The sequence below is a fragment of the Oncorhynchus kisutch genome, linkage group LG3 (genome assembly GCF_002021735.2).
Source record: "Oncorhynchus kisutch isolate 150728-3 linkage group LG3, Okis_V2, whole genome shotgun sequence".
NCBI classification, from domain to species: Eukaryota; Metazoa; Chordata; class Actinopteri; order Salmoniformes; family Salmonidae; genus Oncorhynchus; species Oncorhynchus kisutch.
The window spans coordinates 60,047,036-60,073,064 of record NC_034176.2 but is presented as its reverse complement, the minus strand read 5'-3'; the positions used below and the strand labels follow the sequence as shown (position 1 = coordinate 60,073,064).

General features: G+C 40.1%; 1 protein-coding gene across 2 annotated transcripts in view; it reads left to right on the top strand.

Moving 5' to 3' along the window:
• The first annotated feature begins 6,559 nt into the window (after positions 1-6,559).
• LOC109886303 (cadherin-8) overlaps positions 6,560-26,029 on the top strand; it is a 73,991-nt gene continuing 54,521 nt past the window's right edge. Inside the window, exons 1-2 of one of the 2 annotated variants that reach the window (XM_031809652.1) lie at positions 6,560-6,799; positions 9,277-9,734. In XM_031809652.1, coding sequence (XP_031665512.1) covers positions 9,480-9,734 — 255 coding nt within the window. In that variant the 5' untranslated portion in view covers positions 6,560-6,799; positions 9,277-9,479. The remainder of the gene's footprint in view (positions 6,800-9,276; positions 9,735-26,029) is intronic. The other variant, XM_020478022.2, reaches the window with a different exon arrangement.

Sequence of the window (26,029 nt, the reverse complement as noted above, 5' to 3'; positions counted from 1 at the left end):
GGTGCAAGAAGTGCAATTCAATCCCAGAACAACAGCAAGCCGAAGAACACCATCCCAACCGTGAAGCACTGGGTGGCAGCATCATGTTTTGGGGGTGCTTTGCTGCAGGAGGGACTGGTGCAATTCACAAAATAGATAGCATCATTAGACAGGACAATTATGTGGAAATATTGAAGCAACATCTCAAGACATCAGTCAGGAAGTTAAAGCTTGTGTCTTCCAAATGGACAATGACCCCAAGCATACTTCCAAAGTTGTGGAAAAATGGCTTAAAACCTCACTAGGCCGACATCCAGTGACATTGCAGAGCGCCAAATTCAGATACAGAAATGCTCATTATAAAAATTAAGATAACATACAAGTATTTTACATAGGTTTAAAGATGAACTTATTGTGAATCCAACCAGGATTCAGATTCAGATTTTTAAAATGCTTTATGTCGAAAGCATACCTTACGATTATTTGAGAACATCGCCCAGCAGACAAATTATTACAAACAGTAACCAGCCAAGTAGAAGAGTTACACAAGTCAGAAATAGAGATAAAATTAATCACTTACCTTTGATGATCTTCGTATGGTTGAAATCAGAAGACATTCATTTACTCAATAAATGTTCCTTTTGTTCGATAAAGTCTCTCTTTATATCCAAAAACCTCAGTTTTGTTTGCGCGTTTTCTTCAGTAATCCACAGGCTCAAACGCAGTCACAACAGGCAGACAAAAAAAATCACATTTGTATCCGTAAAGTTCATAGAAACATGTCAAATGATGTTTATATTCAATGACAATTAGGGTTTCTTCAAATTCAATTGTTTTTAGCCTAAATAATCGATAATATTTCAACCGGACAATAACGTCATCAATATAAAAGGTAAACAAGAAAGGCTCTCTCTCAGTCGTGCGCATGAAAAAGCTCTGTGACACAGCTGGGTCCACTCATTCAGACTGCTCTTACTCCCTCATTTTTCAGAATACAAGCCTGAAACTATTTCTATTGACTGTTGACATCTATTGGAAGGCATAGGATTTGCAATTTGAGTCCTAAGTCAATGGATACTGTATTGGCATTGAATAGAAAACAAACAAACAAAAAAATCCTACTTCCTGAATTTATTTTTCTCAGGTTTTCGCCTGCCAAATCAGTTCTGTTATATTCACAGACACTATTTTAACAGTTTTGGAAACTTTTGAGTGTTTTCTATCAAGATCTACCAATTATATGCATATCCTATCTTCTGGGCCTGAGTAGCAGGCAGTTTAATCCAAAATTCTGAATGCTGCCCCCTACCCTTGAGAAGTTTTAAGGACAACAAAGTCAAGGTATTGGAGTGGCCATCACAAAGCCATGACCTCAATCCTATAGAAAATGTGTGGGCAGAAACTGAAAAGCTTGTGCGAACAAGGAGGCCTACAAACCTGACTCAGTTACACCAGCTCTGTCAGGAACTTATTGTGGGAAGCTTGTGGAAGGCTACCCAAAACGTTTGACCGAAGTTAAACAATTTAAAGGCAATCCAACCAAATACTAATTGGGTGTATGTAAACTTCTGACCCACTGGAAATGTGATGAAAGAAATCAAATCTGAAATAAATAATTCTCTCTACTATTATTCTGACATTTCACATTCTTAAAATAAAGTGGTGATCCTAACTGACCTAAAACAGGGCATTTTTACTTGAATTTAATGTCAGGAATTGTGGAAAACTGAGTTTAAATGTATTTGGCTAAGGTTGTATGTAAATTTCAACTTCAACTGTACATATCTACATCAATTACCTCGTACCCCTACACATCGAGTTGGTACTGGTGCCACGTGTATATAGGCATGTTATAATTACTAATTGTGTATTTATTATTACTTTTATTATTATGTGTTTTACTTTTCTATTATTTCTCTATTTCTTTCTCTCTGCATTGTTGGGAAGGGCCCCATAAGCAAGCAGTTCACTGTTAGTCTAAACCTGTTGTTTGCAAAGCATGTGGATTTGATTTGATTATCAAAGAATGGTTTGTTTCCTGTGTGCTAATGGAGCGCCCTAATTTAGGCCTGCAGTGGTGACATGCTGAAGTCCCCGTCTAGGATGCCAGTTGTACACACTGCAATGGCTCCGTGATTAATTCCTCTGACAAAGCAGTAACTAATGATTGATTGAAGATGCCCTAAAGACCATTTCCCCTTCACTTACTTTGCCTTTTTCAAAGTCATCTGATATTTTGATCACCAGTTAGGGCCATGTCAGTACAATTACTCACATATTTAAATCTAAGCAATAGCCTGTCCTCATTTAGATAGTATACAGTGTTTTAGTGATTTCTAAGATGATGTTCACTTATTTCATTATATTTAATTTTATCCGGAAAAAAGTGTAGGATGTTAATCTTATTTAAAACCATCATTACCTTCACTCAGTGTGAAGAAAAATATTGGTTACATGCCAGTGGTGTAAAGTACTTATGTAAAAACACTTTGAAATACTACTTAAGTAGTTTTTTGGAGTATCTGTACTTTACTTTACTATTTATATTTTTACTACTTTTACTTTTACTTCACTACATTCCTAAAGAAAATAATGTACTTTTTACTCCATACATGTATCCCAACACACAAAATTATTTGTTACTTTTTAAATGCTTAGCTGGACAGGATAATGGTCCAATTCATGTGCTTATCAAGAGAACAGGAAGGCCCTAAAAATTGTCAAAGACTCCAGCCACCCTAGTCATAGACTGTTCTCTCTGCTTCCGCACGGCAAGCGGTACCGTAGCGCCAAGTCTAGGTCCAAGAGGCTCCAAAATATATTCTACCCCCAGGACATAAGACTCCTGAACTAGTCAGGAGTCAAATGGTTACCCTGACTATTTGCATTGTCCCCCCCACCCCCCACCCCCCTCTGGAACGTAGCTGCTACTCTCTGTTATTGTCTATGCAGTCACTTTAATAACTCTACCTACATGTACATATTACCGCAATTACCTCGACACTGGTTCCCCCGCACATTGACTCTGTACCAAAAACCCTTGTATATGGCTCTGCTATTGTTATTTACTGCTGCTCTTTAATCATTTGTTATTTTTATCTCTTACTTTTTTTTGGGGGGGGGTATTTTCTTAAAACTGCATTGTTGGTTAAGGTTCTTGTAGGTAAGCATTTCACTGTAAGGTCTACACCTGTTTTATTCGGCGCATGTGACAAATACAATTGGATTTGATTTGAACATCCCTGGTCATCCCTAATGTCTCTGATCTGGCAGACTCACTGAAGACATGCTTCATTTGTAAATGATGTCTGAGTGCTGGAATGTGCCCCTGGTTATCTGCAAATAAAATAAAAAACAAGAAAATAGTGCCGTCTGGTTTGCTTAATATAAGGATTTTTTAAAAGTATTTACACTTTTGATACTTATGTAAGTATATTTAAAACCAAATACTTTTACACATTTACTCAAGTAGAATTTTACTGTGGTCATTTTCTATTAAAGGTATCTTTACTTTTACTCAAGTATGACAATCGGGAACTTTTCCCACCACTGGTATATGCACAAAAATCCTTATCAAGATTATTTAAGAAGACGGAGTCTAAACACGAAAACTTCATCCTCTCACTGGTCCCAAGCAAGTTACATCAGTCTAAAGTTCTGTCAAGGAAGATAATACAGATGAGATTCCATAAAGCATAACATAAGCATAAAGATGTGTGACTCTTAATTTCAAATAGATGCTCCAATGTTAAATGGCATACTGTAGCATAAGCAAATGCAAATGGCTTGAGCATAAAATAAGGAAAATATTCCTACATAGCGGAGGCTCTTAAAAATATCAGTTTTGAATTCCCATCTGAAATATGCTGCAACATCAAAGTGTGAGTGGGCGGGAAATTAAATGGCTCATAAAAAATAATAGTAGAGTTGATATCTTTGCTAATTGGGATCTATGGCATCTCGGTCAAAGGCCCTAAGTAGTGAGTCAGGGGAAACATTTTTAGCGGATAAGGAGAAATCATGTAGTGTAAAACATTTTGAGTTTCCCGGAAATTAATGTCTGGTAAAAGATAGATTGACTTCTACCACTATTACTGCTACTTTTACAACTACTATTACTATTAAGTATGAATCAATAATATTGATAAATGATATTGAATTAGACTGGGAAATTGTGTCAATGTAATCCCAGTCCTGACACGAATATCAAAGGAACAGTAGGGCCTATAAGCATTAATGCATTATGTGCAGCACAGATGTTTAATAAGGAGGTCTCACAATTGAAAAACACAGACATGTCCCTGAGTGTTTACTGAACCTGACCATCCACTCTGACTAATAAAGCCCATTCCCTGAAGGCCTGAAGGACTGACCAGTCGGTGTCTCTCTCTGTCAAAGCTGCAGCTTAATAGGCTGCTGAACACTAGAGGGCTCTCACTGTTACTCTGTTTCACTGAGACACTACACTGCAGACCTATTCTGCTAGTGCACAGGCCTATATCTCACATTAAACATGGAGTGCTCTATATCATAATCTACAGCGTGACCACTACCAGTAACAATGGAAGTTGTGGTTAAGTTAGCAGTGGTAGTAGTTTATCTGTTGTTTTACCCTTCAGCTACTGTTTCCATGCAACAATAGCTTTGCATGAAGCAAGAATGCAATACTATCCCTTGTGTTTTGTATTGTATGAGTACAACGACTATTTCATCCTTAGTCAAGCAAATAGAGTGCCCTTTCAGTGAAAACATACTCTATGACAATATAATTATGCATACACCTTTTGTTATAGCCTGCTCATATGACCTACATCTAGGTTTTTCAGAGAAGACCATTTTTCTTTTGATAATAATTGTTTATGTTATTTTGATGAAGGACTTCAAGCAACACAATTCAATAAATGTTGTTTTCTCTCCATCATTTCAGCACCTCTGGCTGCAAATAATTGAGAGTGAGTAACCTTCTGAAGCAAACAGTGTTTTTAGTCAAAGGAAAGTGTTGCTTAGACATGAATAAGCATTTTAAGGAAATTGTCTGTATAAACACATTTCTACATAATCAGCTATAACTGAGGCAAAACACGGCAGTAAGCCCACATTTTGAAAAATACAAACATGTCCCTGGACATGGTTTCTATTCAATTAAAAAGTATAAGTATTTGGCTAAATGCATCTTCACCATACATGCTGCAAATTTACAAAGTACATTTCTCACAACTTCTCGCGACGTACCTGTTTGTGTATCAGGTGACCGTGCAGGCCTGCCTAAATGAGTAGCGGGTTAATTGATATATTTAATTTCACTATTGGAAAGGATGGGGGGAGGAAAACCCAACAACAAATGCTCTATGAGCTCATATAACTGGATTGAAGCAACTAATTGAAGTCCATTTGTTTCTATTGCTTTGTTCGACTGAAAACAGTGTAAGATACAGATACACTATATACACACAAGTATGTGGACACCCCTTCAAATTGGTGGATTTTCCTATTTCCACCATACCTGTTGCTGACAGGTGTATAAAAACGAGCACACAACCATGCAATCTCCATAGACAAACTGGCAGTAGAATGGCCTTACTGAAGTGCTCAGTGACTTTCAACTTGGCACCATCATAGGATTCCACCATTCCAATAAGTCAGTTTGTCAAATTTCTGCCCTGTTAGAGCTGCCCCGGGCAACTGTGCTGTTATTGTGAAGTGGAAATGTGCTAGGCCACCCAAGCTCACAGTACGGGAAGCCGAGTGCTGAAGTGCGTAGCTCGTAAAAATCGTCTGTCCTCGGTTGCAACACTAACTACCAAGTTCCAAACTGCCTTAGGAAGCAACGTCAGCACAATAACTTTTTGTAGGGAGCTTCGTGAAATGGGTTTCCATGGCCGAGCAGCCGCACACAAGCCTTAGATCACCATGCACAATGCCAAGCATCAGCTGGAGTGGTGTAAAGCTCGCCGACATTCATTGGACTCTGGAGCAGTGGAAACGCATTCTCTGGAGTGATGAATCACGCTTTACCATCTGGCAGTCCGATAGACGAATCTGGGTTTGGCGGATGCCAGGAGAACGCTACTTTCCCCAATGCATAGTGCCAACTGTAAAGTTTGGTGGAGGAGGACTAATGGTCTGGGGCTGTTTTGCATAGTTCGAGCCAGGCCCCTTAATTCCAGTGAAGGAAAATCTTAACTCAACAGCATACAATGATATTCTAGATTATTCGGTGCTTCCAAACAGGCCTAATCACCCAACATCAGTGCCCCACCTCATGAATGCTCTTGAAGCAAGCCCAGAAAGCAGTGTTTCAACATCTAGTGGAAAGCCTTCACAGAAGAGTGGAGGCTGTTGTAGCAGCAAAGGGGGTTCCAACTCCATATTAATGTCTATGATTTTGGAATGAGATTTTCGATGAGCAGGTGTCCATATACTTTTGGTCATGTAGTGTATATTTGAAACAATACTCTACCACCGACCCGACCATAAACGTTGTGCGGTGTCGGAGCGCGTGCATACATTTCCGAGGCTGTTGACCTGCCTCTTCATCAGTCCAATGAGCGCGGCAAAAGGGGAGGCTCTTCACACCGAACATTTCTCCTCCATCTCCTCACTTTTCTAGTCAGCAAGCAAGCCTGTCGGAGCTACAATAAGTAGTGCCACTGCGGGGTTACTAAACTGTAAGGATTTCCACCGTGTCTTCACACTTTTTGTTATATTTTTTCATTTGTAAACGTCTCTCCTTGAATGAAAAGAGAAACGCAATTGCAATGCTTTTAATCCATTTTTGAAAGGGTCAAATGGTGCAAGCACAAGGATGCGAGATACTGTAGTAAGTAACAAGGAAAATATATTAACAGGTTTATGAAAATGTTTGGGAGAGAACGGGGCTTTTGTTTGATCTTCTATTGCATGTTTGCATATCGTTCTGCATATCAAAACAACTCAGAGATTAGCTTGTGGATTAGGACAGCACAATGAGTCGAAAGAAAGGTTGACAAATGACCGGCTAACTATCTATGTGAAAACTATTTAGGAAGTGCAGCTTTCCAATGTCGTAGTCTATTTTCAGCTCCGTGTATTTTTATCTCTCTTCGATGGATAGAAAAGGAAACTACATGTGTTGAATGCTTAACTTCCAGGCAGTGCAGTTGAGACGACGTGCTGTCCATTTGCAGTGAAACCATAGTATGTAAGTAGTTTAACTTAGCAACTTGTCTTCGTTTTTTGTGTGGTTACCAACCATTTCAAATGAATGAGAAAATCATACATTGTTGACCAGGCGTTATGTTGTCACTGGACATTTATTCTGAATTACTTATTGCCTACGTGTTGTAGTCTATTTTGTTTCTCGACGATGCAGGCTAGGTGTAGGCTAGTACGGTAGTTGAAGCCCAACGTTACCTCATGTGGCGCTATCCACTCTGAGTGGTGCTGAAACCAGCCGGCAACGAGCTAATACGGCACCGGTCTTCATGTAATTCAATGAGGGTTTCAGTCATCATTAATAAGCATAATTTCAATGTTTGGATGTTTATGATGTTTCTATTTCTTTATTCCTTTATTCCAATTTCAGCAAGTGAACGTGATTAGGCAGCAGACATACAGATGCATTGTTAGGCTTCTGGGGTGTATAATTAACATAGCCATAGCATGTCTCAATGTAAACTTGCCATGTCGTCCACATTGAAACATGCTATGGCTATATATACAGACACATACATACATATATATATATATATATATATATATATATATATATATATATATATATATACATATACACACACACATATATATATATATATATACACACACATATATATATATATATATATATATATATGTATATATATATGTATATGTGTATATATATATATGTGTGTATATATATATATATATATATATATATATATATATATATACACATTCTACTGTAATAACCACGTTGACTATATTCAATTAATATTTGGCACAGAGAATGTTGTCATGTTTTACTTGGCACTAACAGTAGGTATTTGAAATCCATCCAGTTCATAGAGGGATTATGTCTGTCTACTGTCTGTGAAATGTCGGTATCTGCCTCAGCCTTGCTTTTATCCCTGACTTGTTTATCACAGTTTATTTGAGTAATTTCTAATAGCTATGTCGTACACAGGCCTTTATCAAGAAATCCCTATGAACTCCAATGCTGTCACTGCTGTCTTTTTTCTTTAACAACTTTGATAAATGGAGAGACCGTTTTTGAGTGTTTGCATTTGCCCATGAGATTTTTAAATTATTTTATTAATGAGGAGAATGATTGGTCGTTTCCCATTTCATATTGTTTAATCTCAATTGACATAATGTGGAAGATTCCCTCATTGGTCTGTATAGGCTATTTAAAATCCTATGAATTCTATGATTGCAGGACTAAAATTGGCATCTGTATGCACATTGCAACATGCCTCTCTTTTACTTTTTCTAGTAAATGAACATCAAGTTCTGTAGACATTTCTTGTATATTAGATTTAAGTACCATGAATGGTATATTTGTAAAACAGTTTATGTACCACAATGTTAACACTGATTTCTCTCTTTACAGTCAAAATAATAGTTGATTTTCATTCAATCACTTGTATAGAAGTAGTAGATGAGTTGATAAGCAAGATTATATCATATTACTCCAGGCATGATCTCATCAGGGATATAAGTACTTACTGAAATAGATTACCTGCTCTGATCTTTTCAAGCCTCAATTACAGTTATATGTGGGACATTTGACTCATATGGCTATGGTATTTGATGAAAAGCATATTAGTAAATGCATTTGATCCAAAGTAATATGAAAACAATTATCATAACCAACATGTAATTGCTCAAAATCTTTCAAGGATAATCTCCAGAACATCAGATTAAAGATAGGCAATCTCATGTATCAGACTGGACCAGATGTATAAGACCAGAGACACAATCATTTACCCTACATTGTAGCAGTCTGATATGAGCACAGGATCACACAGGGTAATGCTTTCTGCTGCTTCATACCATTTGTAATGAAGAGGACTTGCCTCTTCAGCTCTTCCTGCTCCTGTCATTATCTTTGATTAATAAATGGTTGATATCATTGTTATCGTCCATTGATTATCATTAACTAACTCTAGTGATTGTTTGTACGAGTTAAATATTAAATATTGCTTTAAAAGTCAGGTACCACTGATCTAAAGTGAGGACCTTGATTTCGCTCTCTCGGGTTCCTTCCTTTGAATACTGGAGTTGCCTTGAAATTTATACGATTAAAACAGATCACCTCTGTTTTCTCCCTTTTAGATCGTTCACACTGCTGGAACACCAAATGGATGGTGTATTGAGTAGTACATCCCCTCACCATTTGCAATGGAGGCAAATGAAGCCATGTGAGTGACCTTCATCGCACAATGAATTCAAGCTCTGACGCGCAAAGAAGGAAGAAGTAACCTTTGTTTATCATCTAAGGGAGAGCTGTTGATTTTGGGAAAATAAGTGTCATAACAATGCCCAAACGGTCCGAGGAGATGCTGACAGACGTGTGGACTTCCTTGTTGCTTGTGTGGATTACGTGTGTTCCTTATACATCCATGACCCCCATCATCAGCCAGTCCAAAAGTTTACAAACTGGTTCCACTGCGCTCCTACGTGGCCTCGTCGAAGGACAAAGAATACTTAGTCGAGCCAAGAGAGGATGGGTTTGGAATCAAATGTTTGTGTTGGAGGAGTTCTCTGGACCAGATCCAATTCTAGTTGGCAGGGTGAGTACTGTAATTGTCAGCTGTATATTAAGCTTGCTTATCGTGTAGAAACATTAATTCAGCCATTTAAATGCTCCACAATAGTTTTTTTCAACATTTTTGTGGGCTAGTTTTAGTGCTGGAGAGAGAGACAGACACTGGCCTGATCTCATGCAGGGTTTTGGAGAGAACAAATAAATCCACAGCTACCAAATTCTGCGCTGAGGCGTTTTGTGTAGTGTCCCTGAAATACGGAATAACAGAGTGAAAATGAATAACTAATGATGCGTTACATTGCAGTGGAATGACCTACAGTACAACCATGTGTACAGTAAAAATATCTACTCGTTGTTTTATTCTATCTTTTTCTTTTCCATTTTCCGTTTTCGTTCTTTTGTTGGCCAGGGTTTTGGGTGTGGTTTTCCTTTGAAGTGTTTGTCATAGGAACACAAGGATAAAAAGAGGGAATTTTTGCAACATTTCATTGTTGAGCATTTGAAAGAGCCCTATAATCCAAAGGATGAGGGACACCTGGTACCTGGCCTGTGTAGACGTGGCCGGGCCAAGGCTCAGGGCCCAGGGCCCAGCGAGGGTTGTTGACGAGGCAGGCCAAAGCAGCTTGTTCACAGCTCATTGCAAGAACGCACCTGGGGAGTCTCAACCTGGCAGCTACCACCTCTGACCATTACCCAACCACTCTAGCACATGCAACAGAATATGCCATCAAGGATAATATTTGACCCCACAGTAGCATGATTTACACATACCGTACTGCAGCTGTTTATTGATTTATTGATGAGGTTATTTCTTGCTGTATATTTTGTACCTTAATGCTGTCATGACATATACTACTAGTAGTTGGGGTCATGCTGAAATGACAAGGCAGCTATTATGTTGTTTGAATGATTGCTGCACCTATATCTCAATCCCTATCCCACCATTGCAATATGAAAAACACATAGTTTTATGTTCAATCATTGCGAAACATAACAGCGATAAAGAAGGAATTCATGATGATCATAATTAATAGCACAATGGTACTATAAAGCAAGGGCTTCATGGTTTGGTAGAAGTCTCTAAATATTAATGAGGTGGAAAATGAAGCCCTACAGTACTGTCTGAAAGCCTAAAGTTTGGCAGGATGTCACCAATTTAGCACTCTATCTTGATTTTTTGGGGTGATTATTGTCACATGGGTATATCATTAAATCACATGCTCAAATGCGGTGTTTACATATGTGTTTTCCAACTACCATACAAACACCAAAATATAGATAAATGCAGCATTCATATTTCACGAGTTTCAGTTAAACAGTCTCTGTCGGATCCTCTAATGGCTCTTCGTATCCCTGTAATGATCTCCAAGGTGTATCTTTGAATTAGATTGATGCAGCTTTTGGCATGCATATAGAGTTGGTCACACTGCTGGAGAGAATTGCCAGGAGGGTTCATGGCAAATAAGGATAGCACTCAAATCTGTTTGGTTTTAGGTGTGCATGAAGCCCCTGTTCTTAGTCGGGGATTGTTTTAAGCATATTTAGCCGTTCTCACTCAAAATAATTAGCATGTGTAGGCTGAAGGACATTGCAAGGATTGTAGGAGTTAGTTTGGTTGAGGATGGATTTGTCTCGCATTTGAGAGACAGTGTTGATGAGTTGCATTATTATTCACAAGGTTAAGTACTCATGAGCATGGCTGGCAGAGCAAAGATAAGTTCAATGTTGCAGTAAGATACAGGTGTAGGTTCTTCATTTGATCACCCTGTTGTTGCAGGAAATGTCCTGTGTAGCAGGAAATGCTCACTTGTGGGGTATTCAAGGTTTAAAAAGGCTTGTAACATTTTTTGATTTCCTCATGAAAAATGTATCAACCTCAACAAAAATGTCCATTAATTTTAATCCACACATTAAAACCTGTTGCTGCAGGATTATTTTCCTGCTGTGAGAAACTGGTCAAATTAAGATCCTACACCTGTATGATGTCTCTCTCTCTCTCTCTCTCTCTCTCTCTCTCTGTCTCTCACTCACACTCTGGCTCTCTCTTTCTCATGCTTAATTAAAAAATGAATCAAATGGAAGTGGGAGGTGTGATTCAGATCTCAGTTTTTCAGTGAAGCCTGTGGTTGTGTGTTGATTATTGAGGAACCCCAGGCCGAGATTAGACTCATTCCATCCTTTACATTTTATTGTGCGGCACTCTGATGTTTAATTATACATAGATCTCCTGTCTTTTCAGCGACCAAGATCCCCTTGAGTTCCTGCTGGCATTGGAAGGAGACTATTAGCATAAATGTAAAAGTGAGCGGTGTGGGAGTGTGAGATGGTCACAATGCAAGACAGCGTCATCCTTGCTGTTCTTTACAGCACCGCCAGTCTGACATTGTGATTCACTGAGCTGGATCTGCGTTACCCTGTGTCACTCCCATTTGAAGGGAACGCCTGTAAAACTGAAGCTGACGAGACAGCTGTAAAAGCTTGTTGCTCCAATGTAGAAGTGGTGTGCGGGGGATTTTAAGTTTAACCTTGATTGAGCAATGTCTCCAAAATAACAACTCATTAAGAGCAATGTGAGTGCAGGTGGGAGATTTGATTTGTAGAATGACATATTAACGGCATAAAGTGTATATTCTGGCATGACGTTTAATTATTATTATTTTTTTCTAATTTGACTAAGTCTTCCTCAGACTACTGTCCAAACATCTCACAAATCCTAGTCTAAGCCAGGATAGTACGTTTTCATGGTGACTTTTTAAAAACTTTTCATCCTTGGATTTAACTCTCTGTGAGTTGAACTCTCTGTGAGTTGAACTCTCTGTGAGTTTAATCATTTAATGTTGCAAAGTGCACAGTCATTTTAATCCACAAAACCAAACATTACACTGAAAGGAGAGATACATATTCAGCAAATCAACATTTTTTTCCCAACCTAAGAAAATTAGACTGTTTGTAAAGCGTCAAATTGATTATAGCCTGTGTTACAGTGTGCTGTGTCTCACATAGCGCTGATGCAACTTTCATTTTCCTTTTCCTTTGATCTCATGTATTTTAATGTTTTGAAGAATGGATAAGAATGGACTCCATTCTTCCCATTGTGGTGCAGATGTATCCAAATGATCCTGTTTCTTATTGTCCGATGCTTTTATCTCTGATTCAATTGTATGTGTTTTGCACAAAGAGAATTGATAATAAGCAATTAATATTCAACAATTCATACTGAGCTACAAGATTGTGAGGACTGACAGTAATAAAGAGATTGGGTTTGATTATTAATGCAGAAATGAACGTTTTATATATGTATATATTTTGGAAGAAGATGTTTCCTTTTGCTGTTCAAAACAAGATATCTGTAACCATAAGATGGATAGCATGCAAGGCCTGCAAAAGTGTGGGCTTGGATATAGATCCTGTATCTCACATCCCTACTAACTTTTCTTTGGTTATCAACTGATTTGATTAAAATCACCCATATATTGATACTAATTGTTTGATCAAAAGCTAATCACCATCACTATCATTTTGAAATATTGTCATAGGATATTTCACTAAGTGACAACCACTCTTAGTACACTGCTCCTCACAGGTGAAAAGACACTCATCGGGTATCCAGGCAAGTCCCAGATGTTTGTTTATCCCATAAGAGTACCAAGGAGCTGACTGAAGTTTTACTCCTATTCACCAGTCAGTTCGCTCTCTCCTTCTGTATGATAGGCTTTGTAAAGTGAGAGGGACTCTTGAGTCCTGGAAAGCTTGTCCTCAGGGGCGATGGAGTGTGTGTGTGTGAGGGGGGGGGGCTGACAGTGTTCAAGTTTCGTCGTATTCGACTTCAATAACGCGTGGCGGCAAGCTCTCTCTGGGTGTTGGTGCTGCTACAGACGACGTCCTCCTCGGAGCTTCCTGACAATTTTTTTTTTTTTTGTAGATCAAATTCAGCCCCGCCAAAGTGAACTGTGATCTGAGAAGATCCCACGCGTTACCCTGCATTTGCTTAGGTTAGGACAGAGTCAGTGCAGGGTCGAGTGGATATTGATCTTCGCCCTTGATTGAAGGCTTCGGAGTAGGAGTGAACACGAGTATTACTCCTCATTAATGAATGCTAATGTGGAGACCAAAATGATAGGTATTGACTACAGAATCAGTCTATAACATTTATAACAAATATTTCCTCCTTGTATGTCTCTCTGCTGTGGGTTATCTTACTCTGTTACTGCTAGTATATATCATGGAGGCCTTTGTATCATTGGAACATGAGCCCAGTCCCCCATTCCATTTCTACAGTGACTGTAATAAAACACCAGGCCCCAGAATTGAGTCTGATTGAGCTGTGGGATCACATTATTGTTTCCTTGGAAGAGGTTGACAGGTTGTCTATTGCTCTGTGTTGTCGTTTTGCTCCCCATTAACAAGGTGTATGTGTGTGGTGTGGAGGGGCACAGGGACAAAACCAAAAATCAGTAGGAAGTATAATCTAAAACACCACAGTCATGATATGAGTGCAATTGTAAAAGTCCCATTGCAATTGCTTTTGACCAGGTGTTGTATCATTAAAAATGCATACAATGCAGGACTTAAATAAATGCTGGTGTTCTATTTCTCTTCATGCTCCTCTCTAGGTCTCTCTCTCTCTCTCTCTCTCTCTTTCTCCCTCTCTCTCTCTCTCTCTCTCTCTCTCTCTCTCTCTCTCTCTCTCTCTCTCTCTCTCTCTCTCTCTCTCTCTGTCTCTCTTTCTCTCTCTTTCTTTTTCCCTCTGTCTGTCTCTCGCTCTCTTTCTTTCTTTTTTTTCTCTCTCTCTCTCTCTCTCTTTCTTTCTCTCTCTCTCTGTCTGTCTGTTTCTCTGTCTGTCTGTCTGTCTGTTTCTCTGTCTGTCTGTCTGTCTGTTTCTCTCTCTCTCTCTCTGTCTGTCTGTCTGTCTCTCTCTCTCTCTTTCTCTGAGCGGTCAGGGCAGGTGCTGTCTGTCTCTCACTCACTCTCTCTCTCTTTCTTTCTTTGATTCTTTCTTTCTTTCTTTTTTCTTACTCTCTCTCTCTCTCTCTCTCTCTCTCTCTCTCTCTGTCTGTCGCTCTCTCTCTCTCTGTCTGTCTGTCTCTCTCTCTCTCTCTCTCTGTCTCTCTTTCTCTCTCTTTCTTTTTCCCTCTGTCTGTCTCTCGCTCTCTTTCTTTCTTTTTCTCTCTCTCTCTCTCTCTTTCTTTCTCTCTCTCTCTGTCTGTCTGTTTCTCTGTCTGTCTGTCTGTTTCTCTGTCTGTCTGTCTGTTTCTCTCTCTCTCTCTCTCTCTCTCTGTCTGTCTGTCTGTCTGTCTGTCTGTCTGTCTGTCTGTCTGTCTGTCTGTCTGTCTGTCTGTCTGTCTGTCTGTCTGTCTGTCTGTCTGTCTGTCTGTCTGTCTGTCTGTCTGTCTGTCTGTCTGTCTGTCTGTCTGTCTCTCTCTCTCTCTTTCTCTCTTTCTCTCTTTCTCTCTGTCTCTCTTTCTTTCTCTTTTTTCCCCTCTCTGTCTGTCTGTCTGTCTGTCTGTCTGTCTGTCTGTCTGTCTGTCTGTCTGTCTGTCTGTCTGTCTGTCTGTCTGTCTGTCTGTCTGTCTGTCTGTCTGTCTGTCTGTCTTTCTTTCTTTCTTTCTTTCTTTCTGTCGCTCTCTCTCAGATACACCACCATGCACACCTACACCTTGTCTTATGGCAATAACACTGAGATGGTGCCTGTGTAAATCACATACAGTACGTGCACATACACACACATACTCTATTTCCTCTCTCATTGTTACTTTTTGACTGACTGTGAGATTGCACAATGAACAGCATGCATATATCGTCAGGCAAGATGTAGGAAGCAGGAGATGCCACAATCCCTCAGACGCAGTGATATATACTCTTAAGGTCATATATTATATAGAGTGAGACAATTGTTCCCTATACATGCATCAAATATTACAGTATTTGCATACAGTGTCCAAGTCTGTTTCCACAGAAACCCTGACTATATGACAAGGTAGCCATTGTTCACACCAAGGTGCTGGGTTAGTGAGTGTATGAGCAGATTCATACAGCTACTTATGGGTATTTTCAGGATTTAGTGCAGATTCATAATAAATGGGTATTTTGTGATATAACCTTGGAAAGGCTTGCAGTGATTAGTGCTCCCATGTCAGTGTTAGCGAGCTGATATGTGGTATTAACCTCTCCTCTAGCGACTGGCGGCTCTGCTTCCTGCATCCTGGCCCCGGCTCGATCTGTAGATGTGGTATTGGTGCAATGAGCGGCTGAACGGAGTCGGCTGGCAAAGTGCCTTGAACTCTGCTCAAACTAATAATTGGAATTAAGCAGTTCACCTCTAATGCTTTGCTTGTGCATTGCTTTGGCTAAATCATCTCTTTTTTGGGTTTCCCACTTTTCCCCAACCCAAAAAGCCATTTGTTTAATCCACAGGCTTAATGCTTTCAGTCTCACAGTCTTTTATTGACATTCCATCATTCATTGTCTTCTAGATATGCCAGTTAACTAACCCCAATTATTCTGGGGATATTATACATGCACCGTATGTGTACCACTATAGAGAGCTCATTATGGAGACATGTTGGGATGTGACCTTTATGTCACCCTCTATGGGTGAATGTAATGTAGGCCTATATTCATTCAAGACATGCACTAAACATTGGGCAGGCAGGATCAATTTGCCATAATTGAGGTTACAAATTACTCAAATCTGATTATTCAAATCTACGATTATAATGATCTAAAACCTACTAATTGGCCTCTTTCAGTGATCGTGGGCAGCTAAGATACCCTTTGAGCCAGTAGATGTTTGGCTCAGCTCTCCATCTCTCTCCTATGGATGGCATCCTCAGCATGAGTAGCTGCAGGCAGCACAGCTTATCCCTGTGCCTCTACTCCCATACACAGCCTAGGAGCAAAACTGGGACTACAAAGTAATCTTGTTAAGAATGGATGTTGTTATTGTGCATTTGGCTTCATGGTTAGCTAGGAGCACATGTGGGCTGCCGGAAGAAGACAATGGGAAGGGGTGGGAGGAAAGCCTATTTCTGGAATTCTCTAAGATGACAGAATCCGCCCCCCTTCCCCCTCGCACCTCACCCTCCTGTACCAAAATAACAACAAAGCCGAAATCAACAATGGCGCTGACATTTGCTTGAAGACCCATTTCTTTACCAATCTCCACTTGCAAAGATGATGATAATCATAGCAGAGTGAAAGGGAAAAAAGGTGCTAACCTTAGTCACTGTTTTGTAGCTATTATGGTGAGTTGAGCAGGAAAAATTGTAAAAGAAAGTATCCATGGAGAATCAATGGCCCAGGCGTTTCTCAGTGACACTGCCTCAGCCAACAGACTGTGCCTCTGACCTTTATCACAAATGAATTATTTCTGTTTAATGATCCTTTTTGCAAAAAGAAAGAAATAGCTGAAATAATTGCTGAAAGAATAAAACACCTTAAAATCCTCTGCCAATGTGTTTGGCTGTGTTTGCATCTCAATGGTGTTCATGATTCAACAGCAAAGCCTTACAAATAAAGATTTAACGTCCATCATATAGAAAGGACCTACTGGCAGGTAGTAGTGGCAATGCAGTGAAATGTGTGAAACCTATGGATATAAAATATTTGCAGATTTTTCAGTTTTTTTCTCGCTTTTCTTTTGGATGACGGAGTGGGGGGTGGGTGCGTGCATGAAAAATTCAGAACGCTGTAATATAAAATCCAGATCAGTCATGAATCCTTAATGGAAATCAGAACTGAACATGTAGGGTTGTGGAATAGTGCTCAAAGAGGGATGGCATTCTTTGTTAGCCGCCAATTGTGTTGGTAATGGGCTTCTGTTTTAGACACACACATGCCGTTATACAGCATCTCTTCGCTGTATTGTGTTGTTCAGACATGTGCCCTTGGCTGATAGTAAGCAAGAGGGATGGGAGGAATACGAGTAAGCCAACAATTGTGTGAAAAGCTATGACTTGCAGTACAGTGAAATGCATTATTCTTGGGGCGTAGCTATAATGGTATATCATCAGTTTGGTTATGCAACTGCGAAGGACATGTATGATAGTGTCCATAGAGATTCACAAGATGAGTCAGAATTTATTTTTATTTTGTTTTCCTCACTCTCTACCGTTCTATCGTACAATGAACAGTTACGATATGCATATTTTTGTTTTGTTATCAATAGAAGAGGGTCCATATTTTTTTAAAGTCTTTTGACATCACTGCCCATGTGGACTGACGTTTAACTTGAGCCCCATATCCCGAGCTCATCGGGTTACCCTGGAATAAACATCAAGGAGTTCACCTGCTCCACCACATAGTGAGAAATGGTACTACCTCATGTGCATGATCATTTAAATAGCACAACCAATGTCAATCACAGATACATCTTTTGGGAACTACTCAGATTGTAGATGTATGATGTTTATTGATCATTGACCTATGAGGAACAGGTACCCGGGGAAGGAGTGTACCTATATTTACAGTTGCTGTGATAGTTTCATCACTTCATATCTTCATTGATCTTAAAATGTATCACACTCACTCATAGGGGATGACCTAGCAAACCGAGTGCGACCTCTGGATTGATGCTGCCACACAGCACCGGATTTTTCACTATTTGTATATCCCCCTACCTGGTGATGTTTGTTCCAATCACAGTAGCCTGTATCCCCACTGCTAAAATGTGCCATGTTTATCAATGTTTTCTTGCACGCAAAAAAAAAGAATGTCATGTTTCTTATCTCCCATTTATAGAGGTACACAGTGTGGGCTGTGAAAATGCTAATGCTAGTGGTGTTTCCATGTTGATGACCTTTTCTTTTTGTTGATGCACAATGTTTTCATAAATAGCGTACCGATATCCCAGGCTGTGTAATTACCGCACTACAACACATGGAGCCTCTTTATTAGTTTTCTGACAATGGCCTGCCTCGTCACAGCCGGCGGGTAGGAGACACACTCCCGTTGTCTTGTATATACAAAGATGATTCCCCGTATGCCGTCCTCTCTTCACACAGTTCCTATTGCTTTTGATTAAGCTATCGCTTAAAGATGCATCTTCAGTGGAACATATTCGGCCTAGATTTAGGTTCACTTTAAGGCTGTTGAGTTACATATCATCGTCGTATTTCATTAATAAGGGCAAAAATGGAACATGTGGGCGTTGCAATAATACAGCTCTATCACTACATCTGATTTATATCAAGTAGGATAAAAAGCAAAGCCAATTAACACTGAGATTATGACTAGCTGACAATGGCTGTTGTATTATTCATGTTCATTTCTGTTCTTTTCATTTAATCATGGCAATGATGTTCAGACATTAAAATATGAATTCAATAACCTTTTCAACAATGTACTTAGTGAGAGATACTAATTTCAAGGTAGCCTGCTCATCAACTGACTGAACAGGTTCATCTCATCACATCTGAAAGGTCGGACCTTTGAAGAATCGGGATGAGTCTTTTGGATTGGATTATCAAACGTTTACAATGCAAGAGTAAGGAGATTCCATCCTTTGTTGCATCACTAGTAGCAAGGATGCTGTATTCTGAAAAGGTCTGTGCATATGTAATTGAATCCCACTCTGTCTGCACTAGCTTTGCACTTGTCGATAAGGATCACGCTCCACAGGTTCGGCTCTTGGGATTAGGGCAGAGGCGTTTGATCTGAGAAAGGAGAGGAAAACGGATTGCATAAAATCACAACTCCACAGAAACCATTTTGAAAAAGGCTGTGTCAGCTAATTGAGGCTATTGTTACATGCCCAGCCCTGGACTTAGCCTAGCTTATTGTGTCCTCAGGATACGTTTGTCAACAATTAGCTCATACAATGGTGATACAGTGCTAAATCTTTCTTCTTGCTCTATCCACATACACCCACACACACACCTCAGCACACTTTTCCAAACAAAAGAAACAGTGTTGCTCAAATCACGTTGGCCCAACCAACACAGCATGTCTCATCACACCGGAAAGTTAACTTGACTTTTATCTTACGAGCTGCGGTCTGCCTGGCAGATAACGGCATGCCCAGAAGTGCCTTGGATCAGCTATCTGGGTCCCCTGTGCCCGACTGGGATCAACACAGTAAAGGGGCTGGATGTGCCAGTTACGGAACATAATTACTACTAATGACCATTAGGAGTTCCGTTTTCACCCTCCAGGGGTTGGAGAAAGGGCTTTCGTCTTATCAGTTGATTAGAGCAAATAGAGGGGCCGGATCCTGCATGTTAAGTAAACGGGGGCTAAAATGTGTTGCATTATCTGGGGAAGACTAATGGAGCAGCTAAGAGTCCATCTCCCACTAATGTATGCCACACATACGGAACTGCTTACAAGAGTGATCAAATCTGGACACATTTGTTCCCCACTGAAATTACACCCTAACATACATTTCGGGCTTTTGACATTTCTCCAAATTCACTCTGTAGACCTTTGTTTTTCTCTGTTGTAGCACCTTGGCTTTTTATCACTCGCATTCAAATGTTGATGGCACTGATGTTGGTTTTCCTCCTGCTAGATTCATTTGCATATGTAAATGAACAATTGATATGGATCTTCCACTCTCCGATGAACATTTTGCATTTTGCAAATTGCCAAGCAAGTAATTACTTATTGACAGACTCATATTTTGGAGGAAATTATAACATGAGGTGGAAACAGGGCCAAGTTGAAAACCTCTGCTTAATCAATAGGTGGACATGAGTTGAGAGAGAGAGAGAGAGCACTGCCAATCTAGACTGAATAATTAACTTTGTGCTGCTTCAGATTCACCTCGTGTTGAGACTCATCATCATTATCAACCTCCCGTCCACCTTCAACTGCAGGCCAAAGTTGGTTGGTAACACTGTTTCACTAAAGTAATGTACATTTTTATCCTGAAGATACTCAACCTCCTAACATACAATCTTTATGAACAGTTGAGAATCAAATGCGGGCGAAGAAAATGTGCACAAAATAATGTTTGTTTTATTCACCAATGTTTTATTCACCAAGGCCTGTTTGCCAGGCTCACATATCCAATCTGGTGATGGCTGGACTCCAAGGCACCTCTAAACAACCAAATGCACCATGTAACCTTGAACACGGTGACCCCCTGTGACCTCGAACATTGGGAGTCACAAAAGTCAATAAGCAATTAATATCACTTTGGCCAGGCACTTAGAATTGTGACTGTGAACATTAGATCCGTTGTAATTATCCCATTCATAATCCTCCATCAATAATAACATTTCCTTTGTCTGCATCAGCCTTAATTGCTAAATATTTTCAATGTGTTTGCATCAGCCCCATTCCCCCTTAAATATCATCCTTCCCGCGAGAGTGGCACCATGAAGAAAAAAAAGAGAGAAGAAATCTGTGCAGCTGAGCTTTCTACCAAGTAATCGAATCCCTCAAAAATGGTTTCATTTTTCTTCATTTCTCTGGCACCACAGGACCTTTAAACAGACCTATGCACCAAAAGAAGGCACCATAGAACACAATTATAATTCCAATATAGTGTTGTAGAGAAAATGTAAACAGATAGCTGGCTGCAAAGCTTGTCCTCCTATTTTCCCAAAAGACTGGTAATAAAGTAGAACAGATGTAACAGTCGAAAGAGCTTTATACCTCTGTCCTTTTCTTGCTCCAGAAATTGAAAACTGCGGGCCAGTCAGATACTAGGAGAAGAAGGGATACCCTAGATTTATGGGAGAGGGGATTTTGCCATGGGCGTTAATGCGGTTTGTAAATAGAATATAATGTATGAGTATAAATCGTGTTCTCCAAAGCTGACATGCCTGCTTTCCCATACAATACGTCTCTATGTTTTGTCACAGGCTTAATTTCAAAGTGGTTAACTGCCAGACTCTGAGGGGAAAATAAACAAACACAGTCCCCCCAGATATCTGAACAAGTGCAAATTGGAGGAAAACTTTGATTTATAGAGTGCTTGTATATTGGCAAATCTGGAATTCTCCAGGCAAGATATGTTTATCTCCATCCATTTTGTCAAAATATTCTGTTTGTTGCATTCTGTCTTGGGGCAGAATTTGTTTTATGTCTGATTTAGTTTTCTTGTTTATACCCCAATCCTTACGATGCACAAACACTAGTGAGCTGCTTATCGTCATTGTCTGGCTGTGGTTACAACTGTTGTATTAATGACTAGTGGTGAAAGTTATGGGAGGCATACAATTAGTGCCTCAGGACAAATCATTGTTTTTGTCTTCATGTTCAATGACCAGAAAAGTATATCTGAAAACAAATATTGCATTTTTGCAAAGAAATGACAAAATTGTTAATTATAGTGTCTTTGCACAGTTACAGTTCTTTACATATTTAATTGGAGCGGAAATGTCTCTGCATTTGTGGAAGGGTAGAATATAGAAGATAAAACCTGTCAAATAATACAAGTATCCTCTTAGGAAGCATTGTGTTATGAGCCATTCGTCACCATGAGCAGAAAGTGTCCCTTTAAAATATGAATGCCAATTAGCAAAAACAAGTTCCATCCCCCAAACACATTAATTAGTCAATAGTTTTTGTTTATTTCCTTCTCGATTCACTTGTCGTTTTGTGGTAGTAATTAACAATAGTGTTGAGGAAAACACATTTCGGGATAGCTTAATTTACCCTACTACTGATGCCTTGGGATTCATTTCCGGCTCAGACCATGTAGGCCTTATGATCTACTGTCCTGACCTTTAGCATATGAATCCAATCTTGTGGAGTTAGTCACTTAGCCTGGGAGAAGGCTTCTGCAGGCAGTTAAAGTGACGATCCCAACTGGCCTAGCCCTCTGATGTGTGTAAATCAGGGAGCTAGGTCGGGCCAGGCACTCTGGCAAGCAGCTCTGGGAATGCCAGGCAGTGTGACTTCACTGTCTGAGAGGACTAGCAAGCCACTGAAGAACAAGTCATCCGTCTGCTCTGACACTGACACTGTAAAAGTTGTCCTCAGGCAAGGACTCCCTCTGTACAGCATGAGGAGTAGGTGTTAGCGGGAAAGTCTCATGGGCTCTCTCTTTTCCTCTCTTTTTCTCGCAACCACACTCTCGCTTTCTCCCACACACACACACACACACGCGTGCGCGGCACAAACATACACACACACACACACACACACACACACACACACAAGTACATAGACTGGTGGCTATGAAGACGGGGTTAGTCTAGCACCATCTGCCATATACAGCAAGCTCAGAAAATAACAATCCATTTTCAACAAATCATTGCAGATTTTGTGAGTGGATTTGTTGATTTGTTGTCAGGGGAATTTATATATTGACTTCTGATCATCTGATTAGGATATGATGCGATTTGCCCCATTGTGACTTCAACTAAATTGACTGTATCTATTGTATGTCATGTATTATTGCTATGCCTCATGTAGGTACCAGAAACCTATTGGTTTCCAATTTGTCACTGAATTACCCCAGTTTTTTTGCTAGTTTTCTTTCTACCAGCTTGTTCTCTTGAATAGAAGTTGTATTATGTTGTGATCCCTCCAATAACAAGCTGTTTGAGGTCTAGCTGGTGCCCCAGTTAGAGAAGGGCACGAAGTTACTGTAAGTTAGTTTAATGGCGGGCGCCTGGTAACCGTTCATGGTCATGAAAAGGCTGTGTTGAACAATGGCTAATCAAAAGCTCCACAGTATGAGTGACAGAATCAAAGTGGATCTGCATACTGGGGGAATTCTCCAACTTTCTGATTCTTTGCAATTAAGTCTGTTTGGGGAAAGAAAATCCGGTGAGGATTTCTTTCACCAGGCACAAACAACACGAGCACTTCTCAATTCTGCTGTGGTGCTTGTGTACATTATTCTCAACCCCTGGAGAGCAAGGAGTTGAGAGAATTCAAAATGAAGAGAGGGAACTAAAGGGTGGGGAGAGGGAAAAATACAATATTTTCACACCATTATTGTTGCAGAGCCTTTTTACAGCAGGAACAATGTTAGACAAATTATACATCGCTCAAGGAAACGCTGTTCTTCCTCTATTATAACCACAACAGACCCCAAATAAGAGCTAGTTTTTGACCTAAAATACTTGGAATTGATAGTTTCTGGCTTTAAAATGTCTTGGAAGAAGTATCTCTATATCTCCATTCATTTGCTCTAAATGTAAAAAAATATGGCATTTAACTCTTCTTATCTCTCCCTCCATATTTGTTTTTTTATCTACCCACACAGGTATTTCAGGTCAATAGATTTCACCACCCCATTTCTGTGTATGTAAGCATTTTTGTAAGCATCTGGAGCGACTAAAAGGATATTGGAACCTGTTATAGAAGCCAGAGGAGCATTGGACAATGGTGAGATTGATGAGTGTTTGGGTGCTTTCCCTGTGACCCTTCCGCATCTGGCAGGAACAGAGTCAGGCAGGTGTGACAGCCAGAATCCATCTCCCAGTCAGGGATAATAGGGAGGGGCACTCATACAGGGACAACCCCCTCCCCCTTCCTGTTATAGCCACCATTCCAGGAAGGACACTATTTGCTTCACTGTATGGATCTTGCTTTGTGCATGGGGTCGTTGTCATGCTGAAACAGGAAAGAGCCTTCCTCAAACTATTGCCACAAAGAATCCCCTTCACTGGAACTAAGGGGCCGAGCCCGAACCTTGATAAACAGCCCCAGAGCGTTATACCTCCTCCACAAAACATTACAGTTGGCACTATGCATTGGGGCAGGTAGTGTTCTCCTGGCATCCACCAAACCCAGATTCGTCCGTTGAACTGCCAGATGATGAAGCATCATTCATCACTCCAGAGAACGCGTTTCCCCTGCTCCAGAGTCCAATGGCTGCGAGCTTTACACCACTCCAGCCGACGCTTGGCATTGTGCATGGTGTTCTCAGGCTTGTGTGCAGCTGCTCGGCCATGGAAACTCATTTCATGAAGCTCCCGACGAACAGCTCTTGTGCTGACATTGCTTCCAGAGGCAGTACGGAACTTGGTAGTGAGTGATGCAACCGGGGACAGACGATTTTTACGCGCTACGTGCTTCAGCACTCGACGGCCCCATTCTGTGAGCTTGTGTGAACTACCACTTTGAGGCTGAGACGTTGTTGCTCCTAGATGTTTCCACTTCACAATAATAGCAATAACAAAAGTTGACCGGGGCAGCTCTAGCAGGGCAGACATTTTACGAACTGACTTGTCGGAAAGGTGGCATCCTATGATGGTGCCACGTTGAAAGTCATTGAGCTCTTCAGTATGGGCCATTCTACTGCCAATGTTTGTCTATGGCTGTGTGCTAGACTTTATACACCTGTCAGCAACGGGTGTGGCTGAAATAGCCGAATGCACTCATTTGAAGGGGTGTCCACACACTTTTGGTGATGTAGTATATTTGCATGAATATGTTATAAGGTAATGCATGTATATTCTGAAATGTACTGTGCTTTATCCCAAGATAACACTACAAGACAAGCTCTGTTTCATAGGGTATTTTCAGCATATCATATTTAAGTTATTTAATACTGTAGTAGGGAAAGTGACTAAATGCAGTCATGCAGAGTCTCTCTCTTGGAGATAAAAGCATCTCTATGCCGTGTGGCCGAGCAGCATTGTTCGAGTGCGTAACTCCGGAGCCCTGGAGTGTAGCCCTGTCAGTGGCATGGAAAATCCCTTTGTGGCTCAGCTCTGATGTAAATCACAGGTAAGGGGAATCTGAGCCTGGCTGATGTACGGTACCAGCAGTGTGCCGTGAAATCTCTGTTGACATTACCCATAGGCAATTCCAGACCGAGAGAGAAAAAAAGACACATGAACAATTCAAAAAGTCAGTTTTGACTCCTGTCTCCTCTGCTATGGAACTGAATTTGCAGCACTAAGGATACCATCCCTGACAGTAACTAGTTATAAAAAGAACTAATTTAACTGCTCGTTCTTACATTTACAATACCACAAAGACCTAACCTGTTTTCTTATTTTTTCTTGGGTAACATTTAAATAGACTAAGATATTTTCCAGATTTGATGGGGAAAGAAAAATAGATAACGTTCAAATGAAGTGAGGTTGATAGGATGAGTTACATGAAGCGATTTCCATGTTCTTTGGCACCGTAGGGAGAAATAAATTACTATCTTTCTGTAGCATATAACAATATTTAGTTGAAATTATCTAGAGTGAAGTGCTGGACTCAAATGGGAGCACTTTATATGAATGTTCAGGACCTTGTCTGTTATTTTGCTACATTCTTTTGAGTGGTGCAGTGTGATGTAAAAGGTCAGCCGTTTTGCCATGGGATAAAGTTATGTAATCCTGCGTATTTTGTCTCAAGTGACAGAGCATTGTGAACTGTGTCTCAGAGCTACAATGATAATGCACTTAGATGACTGAGTTT